General features: G+C 51.3%; 1 protein-coding gene across 1 annotated transcript; it reads right to left on the bottom strand.

Moving 5' to 3' along the window:
- Window positions 1-1275: 1275 nt before the first annotated feature.
- Window positions 1276-11489, bottom strand: LOC147117932 (uncharacterized). Its single transcript, XM_085984279.1, has 2 exons — window positions 11459-11489; window positions 1276-5386 (listed from the first exon to the last, which is right to left on the bottom strand). The coding sequence occupies exon 2, from the start codon at window positions 3806-3808 to the stop codon at window positions 3164-3166; it is 645 nt and encodes a 214-aa protein (XP_085840405.1). The 5' UTR covers window positions 3809-5386; window positions 11459-11489; the 3' UTR covers window positions 1276-3163.
- Between the last annotated feature and the right edge of the window lie 1050 nt (window positions 11490-12539).

The following is a 12539-nucleotide window of genomic DNA, read 5'->3' as shown; positions in this document are numbered from 1 at the left end:
TTGTCCTGGATGGTGTCGAGCTTCTTGAGTGTTGTTGGAGCTGCACTCATCCAGGCAACTGGAGCGTATTCCATTACACTCATGACTTGTGCCTTGTAGATGGTGGAAAGGCTTAGGCTTACCCCATTGATTAAACTCCCTGGGACTGTGTCCTGTGCAGATTGAGTGTGACCAGAGACCTGGGGTTTGTCAGCGCTCAGAGGAGGTTATTAATAATTTAAGGAGAAAGCTACCTGGATTTACACAACCCTGTAGTTTTTGGAGCAAATAACATCAAATATTTTCCATTCCCCACCCTCCTGAGCTTTTATTAGGAATATCTGGCAATTAAGAAAAAAATGGGAGGGTTAGGCTCTTAAAGGGGCGGCTAGCCCTTCCATTTAACTGTGCAGTCAGCAATAATCATCATGGACGAGGGAGGCCATTCGGACCATCGTCTTTCCGAGGCTTCGTCCGTGGTGGACGTAAAAGATCCCACGGACAATATTCAAAGAAGAGCAGAGGAGTTCTCCCGGGGCCAATATTTATCCCTCAACCAACATCACTTAAAAAACAGAGCGTCTGGTCATTTGTCACATTGCTGTCTGCGGGAGCATGTTGTGCGCAAATTGGCTGCAGCATTTCCTTAATGACTTCAAAAGCACTTCCTTGGCTGCGCAACATTTTGGGGGATTTCCTGAAGCCGTGAAAGGCGCTATAGAAATGCAAAGTCCTCTGTCCTGTGATACTGCAAGACCACGTCATCATTTGCAAAGGGAACCGGGTAAATCCTTTGAGAAATGTCGAGAATCGCAGAGCCAGTGATGGAAACATTTGCAGACCTATGGGGAAAGAGCGAGGGGCAGTGGGACTAATCTGATAACTCCTTCTAAGAGCCAGCAACAGGCATGATGGGCCGAAGAGCCTCCTTCTGCACTGTAGGCTTCTGTGATTACAGCAAACAGCCCAAGTCAAAGAGCTAGCATTTGGCACAGGTCTCATTTTTGCATTGGATCAACATAAACAAGCCCGAATGTACCCACTTATCCTGGTCCTGCACAAGACGAACAGACAAGGGCAAACCACCCACTGGGGTCTGTTAAAATTCATGCGTTTTCCCAACACTTCTAACTTTTGTGCTCAGTAAAACCAGGCGGATTTCCCCGAATAAACCTGGCAAATGGAAACCTTCCATGTGCCGGGAATAGGATTTACTGTTAACGACTTTGACTCCCCGGAAACCACGGCATCCTTTCTATCCGAAAAGCTGGTAATTGCCACACTCTGAGACTGGAGTGTTCAGGCTAAATCCAAAATGCGAATTTATTGACCCAGGGTAAAATTACACAGATGCGAAAACACAAGAAGAAGCTAGCAGTCTGATAATTGAGATACACAACATCAAATCATTCTGAACAGCCTTGGTTCTGGTACAGCAGGCTCATTGGAAAATAAAACCAATTCTTCTCAATCTTCAGGCAATTCAGATATTGATAAGCTTCTCGCGGTTAAGTGGGGGAAGGTCTCAACAGCGGTCTCCTCCTCACCACCTGCTTTTCCCACCTGACTGCAGTACATGGACATTACAGCACAGCAAGAGGCCATTTGGCCCAAGTGGTCTTTCAGAACGGGAGGTGGCCACTCACCTCTTGGAGCCTGTTAAGAACATATGAAATAGGAGCAGGAATAGGCCACTTGGCCCCTCGAGCATGCTCCGCCATTCAATAAGATCATGGCTGATCTTGGGCTCAAAGCCACTTTCCTGCCCACTCCCCATAACCCTTCACTCCCTTATCTTGCAAAAATCTGTCTATCTGCACCTTATATGTATTTAATGACCCAGCCTCCACAGCTCTCTGGGGCAGAGAATGCCACAGATTTACGACCCTCTGAGAGAAGAAATTCCTCCTCATCTCAGTTCTAAAAGGGCAAAAAGTATGAGAGATTGGGTCGATTGGGCTTATACTCGCTGGAGTTTAGAAGAATGAGAGGGGATCTCATTGAATCTTATAAAATTCCAACAGGACTAGACAGACTAGATGCAGGTAGAATGTTCCCGATGGTCGGAGAGTCCAGAACCAGGGGTCATAGTCTAAGGATAAGGGGTAAGCCATTTAGGACAGAGATGAGGAAGAATTTCTTCACCCAGAGAGTGGTTAACCTGTGGAATTCTCTACCACAGAAGGCAGTTGAGGCCAAGTCTTTAAATATATTCAAGAAGGAGTTGGATATATTTCTTAGAGCTAAAGGTATCAAGGGATGTGGGGAGAAGGCAGGTACAGGGTACTGAATTTGGATGATCAGCCATGATCTCATCAAATGGCGGAGCAGGCTCGAGGGGCCGAATGGCCTACTCCTGCTCCTATCTTCTATGTTTCATATTTAATCGTGTTTCGTCATCCAAGTTTAACATAAAACTATTTGACCAGCAGATGTTTCTTTACTTGATGTCATGTTTTCAAAGGCTCATGCCTCTTTTAATGTTTGTATTTCTGTTTTATCGTGTTAGCTCTCAACACCTAAATTGGGTCTTCCCATTGTGTTCGCTGCAAACCGTAGACCTTTCAGAAGCACCAATGGTTTGTTTCAATCTTTCATTGTTTTAGAATACTTAACGAATTCCCATTTCAAAGCTTGTTTACAACTTTGTTATCAACTGATCTTTATCTCAGAAGCCTGCATTTCAGTTTACAGCCTGTGTCTGCTGAGACTTGTGTCTTAAACCCAGTATGTCTTTTATTAATAATATTAGAATTCTGTTCATAGTACAGGAAACTCTCGATTTACCAGCACCTAAATAACCGGAAATCTCTCGTTAACCGGCAAAATTCAGGAGCAGGTTCAGGTTTTACTTCATATTAGTGGCCGTTCCTGGATCTGTGGCCGTGTAACCGGGGCTCCTGCACCTGTTGCTAAGCAACAGGGACGCTTGGTCTGTGGCCGGAGTTCCTGCACCTGTTGCTAAGCAACAGGGAAGCCTGGATTTGTTGCTGTGTACGGAGCTCTCATACCTTTTAACTATACCTCTCTGTAATCCGGACTTTTTGATAAACCGGCCCCACGCCGGTCTCGTTGGTGCCGGATAAAAAAGTTTCCTGTATCGTGTGTTTCTCTGAATCGTGGCTATTCCTTCACAGGAGCAGGTAGGCCGGATGGACGGAGCCCGCCCCGCAGGAGGGATTACTTAAAGGGCCGCCCCCACCCCTCCACCCCCATGTGTGCGGCAGTGGGACGAGAGGTTGGAGGAGTCGGCGAACCGCCGCCCGCACACGCGGCACTTGAAGGGCCGTTCCCCGGTGTGGATGCGCCGGTGGGTCGACAGGTAGGAGGACTGAGCGAACCGCTTCCCACACACCGGGCAGGGGAACGGCCTCTCCCCGGTGTGGACCCGGCGGTGGGCCAGCAGGTCGTACGACCGCGGGAAGCCCTGCTCGCACACCGAGCATTTGAAGGGCCGCTCCGCCACGTGGAGGCGCCGGTGGGCCGCCAGGTCGCACGAGCGGACGAACCGCTTCCCGCACTGGGAGCAGGGGAACGGCCTCTCCCCAGCTGCGTGGACCCGCTGGTGCCTCAGCAGGTGGCCGGACTGAGTGAATCGCTTCCCGCACTGGGAGCAGGGGAACAGCCTCTCTCCGGTGTGGACTCGCCGGTGCCTCAGCAGGTGGGAGGACTGAGCGAAGCTCTTCCCGCACGCAGGGCAGGTGAACGGCCTCTCGCCGGTGTGGACTCGCTGGTGCGTCAGCAGGTTGGCCGATCGGCGAAACCGCTTCCCGCACTGCAAGCAGCTGAACGGCCCCCCGGCTGTGTCGACGCCCTCGCCGTCCGCCATTTCCCCGGGCGCACCCCGAAAGCTCTTCCCGCGCACAGTCGGGGAATTTCAAGCTCTTTTGTCAGCGTCAAGTCTTTAGCGTTGCACTGTCATCCGCGGTTCAGCAGGCAGCACCTCGCCTCTGAGTCAAAAGGTTGTGGGTTCAAGTCCCGCTCCAGGGACTTCGATCACAAAGATCTAGGCTGACGCGCCCAGTGCAGTACTGAGGGAGTGCTGCACTGTCAGATGGGCAGTACTGAGGGAGCGCTGCACTGTCAAGGGGCAGTGCTGAGGGAGCGCCGCACTGTCGGAGCGGCAGTACTGAGGGAGTGCCGCACTATTAGAGGGGCGGTACTGAGGGAGCGCTGCACTGTCAGAGGGTCAGTACTGAGGGAGCACCGCACTGTCAGTGGGGCAGTACTGAGGGAGCACCACACTGTCAGTGGGGCAGTACTGAGGGAGCGCCGCACTGTCGGAGGGGCAGTACTGAGGGAGCGCAGCACTGTCAGAGGGGCAGTGCTGAGGGAGCGCCGCACTGTCGGAGGGGCAGTACTGAGGGAGCGCAGCACTGTCAGAGGGGCAGTACTGAGGGAGCGCCACACTGTCGGAGGGGCAGTACTGACGGAGCGCAGCACTGTCGGAGGGGCAGTGCTGAGGGAGCGCCGCACTGTCGGAGGGGCAGTATTGAGGGAGCGCAGCACTGTCGGAGGGGCAATACTGAGGGAGCGCAGCACTGTCGGAGGGGCAGTACTGAGGGAGCGCAGCACTGTCGGAGGGGCAGTACTGAGGGAGCGCCGCACTGTCAGAGGGGCAGCGCTGAGGGAGCGCCGCAGTCGGAGGGGCAGTACTGAGGGAGCGCTGCACTGTCGGAGAGGCAGTGCTGAGGGAGCGCCGCACTGTCGGAGACGCCGTCTTTCGGATGAGACGTTAAAACCGAAGCCCCCGTCTGCTCTCTCAGGTGGACGTAAAAGATCCCACGGCCACTATTTTGAAGAAGCAGAGGGAGAGTTATCCCCGGTGTCCTGGCCAATATTTATCCCTCAATCAACATCACTGAAAGTCATTCTCACATTGCTGTTGGTGGGAGCTTGCTGTGCGCAAACTGGCTGCCGCGTTTCCCACATTACAAGAGTGACTGCACTCCAAAAAGTACTTCATTGACTGTAAAGCGCGTCGGGACGTCCGGTGGTCGTGAAAGGCGCTATAGAAATGCAAGTCTTCTTTTTTTAGTGTTGCAGCAGGTTTGGGAGGACTGAGTGAATATCTTCCCATGCGTGCGCACACACACACAGGGGGAGCAGACCCACTGCCTCCTGAAGCAGTTCAAGCACTTTCCACATGTGTGCTGTTTCTCCCCTGGTAACTGCTCGAGGCTCACTGTCCCTGCAGTCAGCGCACTGGAACACTCTCACTCGAGGGGAGTGTGTGTGTGTGTGTCTCTCAGAGCTTTTCCAGTCTCACTCAGGTTTTAAACCTTTTCCCACAGCCAGCACAATCTTCCTCCCATATTCAAAGCGTCTTCGCGTCCTGATGAATCGAGCGAATCTGTCAGAGGTTTTCTTTGAGTTTCCTGTCTGCGAATCCTTCCCTTCTGATACCCTGTGAAATGAGTTTACAAAGGCCATTACTGTCGGTACAGAGATTCAGAACAAACAATTTTAAGAACATAAGAACATAGGAGCAGGAGTCGGCCATTGGGCCCTTCGAACCTGCTCCGCCATTCAATGAGATCATGGCTGATCTTCTGCCTCAACTCCATTCACCGGCCCTATCGCCGTATCCCTTGATGCCCTTACTAGTCAGAAATCTATCGATCACTGTTTTGAATATACCCAATGACTGAGCCTTCACAGCCCTCTGGGGTAGAGAATTCCAAAGATTCACCACCCTCTGTGTGAAGAAATGTCTTCTCATCTCAGTCCTGAATGGCCGACCCTTTATCCTGAGGCTGTGGCCCCTGTTTCTAGACTCCCCAGCCATGGGAAACATTCTCCCAGCATCGACCCGATCGAGCCCTGTAATAATTTTGTATGCTTCAATGAGATCTCCTCTCATTCTTCTGAATTCAAGAGAATACAGGCCTAGTTTACTCAATCTCTTCTTATACGGCAGTCCCGCTATCCCAGGAATCAATCTCGTGAACCTTCGTTGCACTCCCTCAATGGCAAGTATATCCTTCCTTAGGTAAGGAGACCAAAATTGTACACAGTACTCCAGGTGTGGTCTCACCAAGGCCCTATCTCATCGAAACTTATAAAATTCTAACAGGACTAGACAGACTAGATGCAGGAAGGATGTTCCCAATGGCGGGCGAGTCCAGAACCAGGGGTCACAGTCTAGGGATAAGGGGTAAGCCATTTAGGACAGAGATGAGGAGGAATTTCTTCACACAGAGAGTGGTGAACCTGTGGAATTCTCTACCACACAAGGCAGTTGAGGCCAACTCATTAAATATATTCAAGAAGGAGTTAGATATATTTCTTAAAGCTAAAGGGATCAAGGGATATGGGGAGAAGGCAGGGACAGGGTGCTGAATTTGGATGATCAGCCATGATCTCATTGAATGGCGGAGCGGGCTCGAGGGGCCGAATGGCCTACTCCTGCTCCTATCTTCTATGCTTCTATGTAATTGCAGTAAGACTTCTTTACTCCTGTACTCAAATCCTTTTAGATTCGATGTGAAAATCCTTTCCCCTCTCGTTCCTTTAAAGCCGTTATTCCCTGTTCGACACAACCATAGGTTATACGGCACAGAAACAGGCCATTCGGCCCAACCAGTCTATGCCAGTCCGCAAGCGTGACCCCGAGCTTCCGGTGGCCTGTCACTTTAATTCTCCGCTCCACTCCCACTCTGACCTCTCTGTCCTCGCCCTCTTACACTGTTCCAACGAAGCTCAACGTAAACTCAAGGAACAGCACCTCATCTTTCGATTAGGCACTTTACAGCCTTCTGGACTCAACATCGAGTTCAACAATTTCAGACCATAACCTCGGCCCCTATATTATTTTATATTTTTCTTTTCCCCATGTCTTCCCATATGGCAGTTGTTACTGATTCTGCCATCGCCATTCACACCTCATCTAGAGCCATCTTTTGTTTCTTAACTTGTCCCATTACCTCTCCTTTTGCCTCGCACCATCATCCCTTTTGTCAGTCAATCTCTCCTGCCTTCCATCCTATCACAGACCTTCCCTTTGTTCTTCCATCCTATCACAGACCTTCCCTTTGTTCTTCCATCCTATCACAGACCTTCCCTTTGTTCTTCCATCCTATCACAGACCTTCCCTTTGTTCTTCCATCCTATCACAGACCTTCCCTTTGTTCTTCCATCCTATCACAGACCTCCCCTTTGTTCGTTCCTCCCCTCCTCCCTGCCTCTGCTTAAAAATCTCTCTTCTCGAACCTTTTCCAGTTCTGACGAAGGGTCCTCGACCCGAAACTTTGACTCTGTTTCTCTCTCCTCGATGCTGCCGGACCTGCTGAGTGTTTCCAGCACTTTCTGTTGCTATTTCAGTCCATGCCGGTGTTTATGCTCCACTCGAGCCGCCTCCCGTCTTTCCTCATCTAAATCTATCAGCATAACCCTCGATTCCCTTCTCCCTCATATGCTTGTCTAGCCTCCCCTTAAATGCATCGATACTATTCGCTTCAACCACTCCCTGTGGCAGCGAGTTCCACATTCTCACCACTCTCTGGGTAAAGAAGTTTCTTCTGAATTCCCTATTGGATTTCTTGGTGACTATCTTATATTGATGGCCTCTAGTTATGCTCTTCCCCACAAGTGGAAACATTCTCTCTGTATCCACTCTATCAACATTTTCCATAATTTTAAAGACCTCTATTAGGTCACCCCTCAGCCTTCTGTTTTCAAGAGAAAAGAGACCCAGCCTGTTCATCCTTTCCTGATATGTATACCCTCGCATTTCTGGTATCATCCTTGTAAATCTTCTCTGCACCCTCTCCAGTGCCTCAATATCCTTTTTATAATATGGCGACCAGAACTGTACGCAGTACTCTAAGTGTGGTCTAACCAAGGTTCGATACAGGTTTAGCATAACTTCACTACTTTTCAATTCTATCCCTCTAGAAATAAACCCTAGTGCTTGGTTTGCTTCTTCCTCCTCCCTGCTTGAAATCTACGTTACATAGAAACATAGAAGATAGGAGCAGGAGTAGGCCATTCGGCCCCTCGAGGCTATTCCGCCATTCAATGAGATCATGGCTGATCATCCAAGTTCAGTACCCTGTCCCTGCCTTCTCCCCATATCCCTTGATCCCTTTAGCCTGAAGAAATATATCTAACTCCTTCTTGAATATATTTAATGAACTGGCCTCAACTGCCTTCTGTGGCAGAGAATTCCACAGGTTCACCACTCTCTGGGTGAAGAAATTCCTCCTCATCTCTGTCCTAAATGGCTTACCCCTTATCCTTAGACTGTGACCCCTGGTTCTGGACTCCCCCGTCATCGGGAACATCCTTCCTGCATCTAGTCTGTCTAGTCCTGTTAGAATTTTATAAGTTTCAATGAGATCCACTCTCATTCTTCTAAACTCCAGTGAGTATAAGCCCAATCGACCCAATCTCTCCTCATACGTCATTCCCGCCATCCCAGGTATCAGTCTGGTGAATCTTCGCTGCACTCCCTCCATGGCAAGAACATCCTTCCTCAGATAAGGCGACCAAAACTGCACACAATACTCAAGATGTGGTCTCACCTAGGCCCTGTACAACTGCAGCAAGACATCCTTGTTCCTGTACTCAAACCCTCTCACTACGAAGGCCAACATACCATTTGCCTTCTTAACCGCCTGCTGCACCTGCATGCTTACCTTCAGCGACTGGTGCACAAGGACACCCAGGTCTCGTTGCACTTCCCCTTTTCCCAATCTATTGCCGTTCAGATAATATTCTGTCTTCCTGTTTTTGCCACCAAAATGGATAACCTCATATTTATCCACATTATACAGCATCTGCCATGCATCTGCCCAATCGCCCAACCTGTCCAAGTCGTACTGGAGTTTCTCGGCATCCTCCTCACAGCACACACGCCCACCCAGCTTTGTGTCGTCTGCAAACTTGGAGATATTACATCTAGTTCCCTCGTCTGGATCATTAATATATATTGTGAATAGCTGGGGTCCTAGCACCGATCCCTGCGGTACCCCACTAGTCACTGCCTTCACCACACGGACTGCAGCGGTTCAAGAAGGCAGCTCACCACCACCTGCCCAAGGGCGATTAGGGATGGGCAATAAATGCCAGCTTTGCCAGTGACACCCACATCCCGTGACCCACAACTCGCTGCCGACGGAAGTGGTGGAAGCGGAAACACTCGGGGAAAAATTGAGTCGCGCCCCCGCTGGGGCGCCAACTGCGCTAGTTAGCGCACCGAAAAAATTTGCGCTCCCGCGGCCGAAATTCATCAGTAGCGCCCCGAGAGGGAAGTGGGGCGCTACTAGAAGCACCCCGCCTCCCTCTTGGGGCGCTGCGAGGGAATATTGCAGCGCTACGTGCCGCGCTCGGCCACCAGGGATCGGAGTGCCGGCAAAAGAGCCCGGCACTCCGCAGGCGCTTCAGAGGAGGCCGGGGACCTCAATGGTGGGGGCAGGAGCTGGCAGGCGGTCAGCAACAAAAATGGCCACCCGGCACCTCCCCTTTAATTTGCGCCGCTCCGGCCACAGGTAGGCCGCCCCTGACCCTGTCGGACATAGCGTCCGGCGGTCGGTCAGGGGACGCTACCGAAGATCACGGCCGGGGCACGAGTGGGGCGCTGCGCACGGCGATGACGTCATCACCGGCGGCGCAGCGCCACGGGGCGCTAACAGTTACCGGCGCTGCTAACCTCCTGCTAAATTACGCAGGAGGCACTGGCGGTGCCGCGCCCGGGCGCTAGTTGCTTTGCGCCCCCTTAGGGCGCTAACGCGAGGTGCAAAGCAACCGAATTTTTCCCCCTCAATGTTTTCAAGGGGAGACTGGATAGGCACTTGAGGGAAATAAACTTGCAGGGCTACGGGGATAGAGCGGGCGAGTGGGACTGACTGGATTGCTCTACAGAGAGCCGGCACGGACTGGATGGGCCGAATGGCCTCCTTCTGTGCCGTTATGACTCTATGGGCTGGATTTTCTCAATGGAGACGTGCTGGAGGCGGGACTTCTGCTTTCCGGGCTTCAGTCCCGCCCCCAGCGACGTCTGACCAACGCACGCTATTTTCCCTTGATTGGCCTTGTTAAGCCTGCCCAACGGGCTTACCGGCCAATTAAGGGAAAGCCGGTGACAGATGACATCAGCGTATGACGCTTCATCTGTTGAAAATGTTTTGACAGATGAATTGTCAGCGTTTGACAGCTTTGAGAGAGTTAGCGTGCAGGTACAGCAAGCAATTAGGAAGGCAAATCGCATGTTGGACTTTATTGCAAGGTGGTTGGAGTATAAGAGTAAGGAAGTCTTGCTACAACTGTACAGGGTCTTGGTGAGACCACACCTGGAGTACTGGGCACAGTTTTGGTCTCCTTATCTAAGGAAGGATATACTTGCCTTGGAGGCGGTGCAACGAAGGTTCACTAGATTGATTCCTGGGAGGAGAGGGTTGTCCTATGATGAGAAGTTGTGTCAAATGGGCCGATACTCTCTGGAGTTTAGAAGAATGAAAGGTGATCTCATTGAAACATACAAGATTCTGAGGGGGATTGACAGGGTAGATGCTGAGAGGTTGTTTCCCCCTGGCTGGAGAGTCTAGAACTAGGGGGCACAGTCTCAGGATAAGGGGTCGGCCATTTAAGACTGAGATGAGGAGGAATTTCTTCACTCAGAGGGTTGTGAGTCTTTGGGATTCTCTGCCCCAGAGGGCTGTGAATGCTGAGTCTTTGAGTGTATTCAAGGCTGAGATAGATAGATTTTTGGACTCTCGGGGAATCGAGGGATATGGAGATCGGGCGGGAAAGTGGAGTTGAGGTCGATGATCAGCCATGGAGGAGGAATTTCTTCACCCAGAGAGTGGTGAACCTGTGGAATTCTCCACTACAGAAGGCAGTTGAGGCCAATTCATTAAATGTATTCAAGAATGAGTTAGATATATTTTTTAAGGCTAAAGGGCTCAAGGGATATGGGGAGAAAGCAGGGACTGGGTACTGAATTTGGATGATCAGCCATGATCTCATTGAATGGCGGAGCAGGCTCGAGGGGCCGAATGGCCTACTCCTGTTCCTATCTTCTATGATCTTATTGATAGGCGGAGCAGGCTCGAGGGGGCCGTATGGCCTACTCCTGCTCTTAATTCTTATGTTCTTGTCAGTTCGAGGTCTGTGGATTACGAATCCAGTAAGATAAGCAGCATGCCAGCCACTCTTAAAGAGGTGAAGGTTGGCCCCTCTGAAAGCGGCGGATGAATGGCGGCCAAGCTACCCACAATGCGCCGCACGCCAGAAAGCGCTCTATCTCGGCGGCTGGCGGGCGCTGCGCCTGCGCAATGGGATCGGGCCCAGGGCAGCGACAGGCGGCGGCGGATCCGCTTAATGTGTCAACCCGGGCCCCTCCTCACCGAGGGCTTTCACATTGGCAATCCCCAGGCTGTGTTGGACGTTTAGCAAAGCCCCGCCATCCCTCTCCCCGAGGGGAATTGTTTTTTTTGCTCGGGCCTTTGCTGATTTTCACCCTGGGGCAGCTCCTTACCTGGTCCGGACCTTTCGCCCCCTCTCCCCGCCACTGCGCACGCTCAGCCACTTCGACATGCGCACTCAGCACCTCCCGGCCCGCAGATAGGGCGTATTCCCAACCGCCGCGCATGCTGGGTCAAGAGGGCGGCCATGGCAGTCGTGCAGGGTCTTGGTGAGACCACCCCTTGAGTATTGTGTGCAGTTTTGGTCGCCTTATCTGAGGAAGGATGTTTTTGCCATGGAGGGAGTGCAGCGAAGATTGGGGGCAAGGTACTGACTTGGTTGGCAGACAGGAAGCAAAGAAACATAGAAGATAGGAGCAGGAGTAGGCCATTCGGCCCCTCAAGCCTGCTCCGCCATTCAATGAGATCATGGCTGATCATCCAAATTGAGTACCCTGTCCCTGCCTTCTCCCCATATCCCTTGATCCCTTTAGCCTTAAGAAATATATCCAACTCCTTCTTGAATATATTTAATGAACTGGCCTCCACCGCCCTCTGTGGCAGAGAATGCCACAGGTTCACCACTCTCTGGGTGAAGAAATTCCTCCTCATCTCAGTCCTAAATGGCTTACCCCTTAGACTATGACCCCTGGTTCTGGACTCCCCGGCCATCGGAAACATCCTTCCTGCATCTAGTCTGCCCAGGCCTGACAGAATTTTATAGGTTTCGATGAGATCCCCTCTCAATCTTCTAAACTCCAGTGAGTATAAGCCCAGTTGACACAATCTTTTCTCATACGTCATTCCTGCCATCCCAGGTATCAGCCTGGTGAATCTTCGCTGCACTCCTTCCATGGCAAGAACGTCCTTCCTCAGATAAGGCGACCAAAACTGCACACAATACTCAAGGTGTGGTCTCAACAAGGCCCTGTACAATTACAGCAAGACATCCTTGTTCCTGTACTCGAACCCTCTTGCTACGAAGGCCAACATACCATTTGCCTTCTTAACCGCCTGCTGCACCTGCATGCTTACCTTCAGCGACTGGTGCACAAGAACTCCCAGGTCTCTTTGCACTTCCCCTTCTCCCAACCTGTTGCCATTCAAATAATAATCTGCCTTCCTGTTTTTGCCACCAAAGTGGATAACCTCACA

The sequence above is a fragment of the Somniosus microcephalus genome, chromosome 4, assembly GCF_052327205.1.
Source record: "Somniosus microcephalus isolate GS21.2 chromosome 4, FLI_Smic_1.0, whole genome shotgun sequence".
Taxonomy (NCBI): Eukaryota; Metazoa; Chordata; class Chondrichthyes; order Squaliformes; family Somniosidae; genus Somniosus; species Somniosus microcephalus.
Note: the sequence above shows the minus strand (reverse complement) of the source record. Positions and strands in the feature narration are given on the sequence as shown.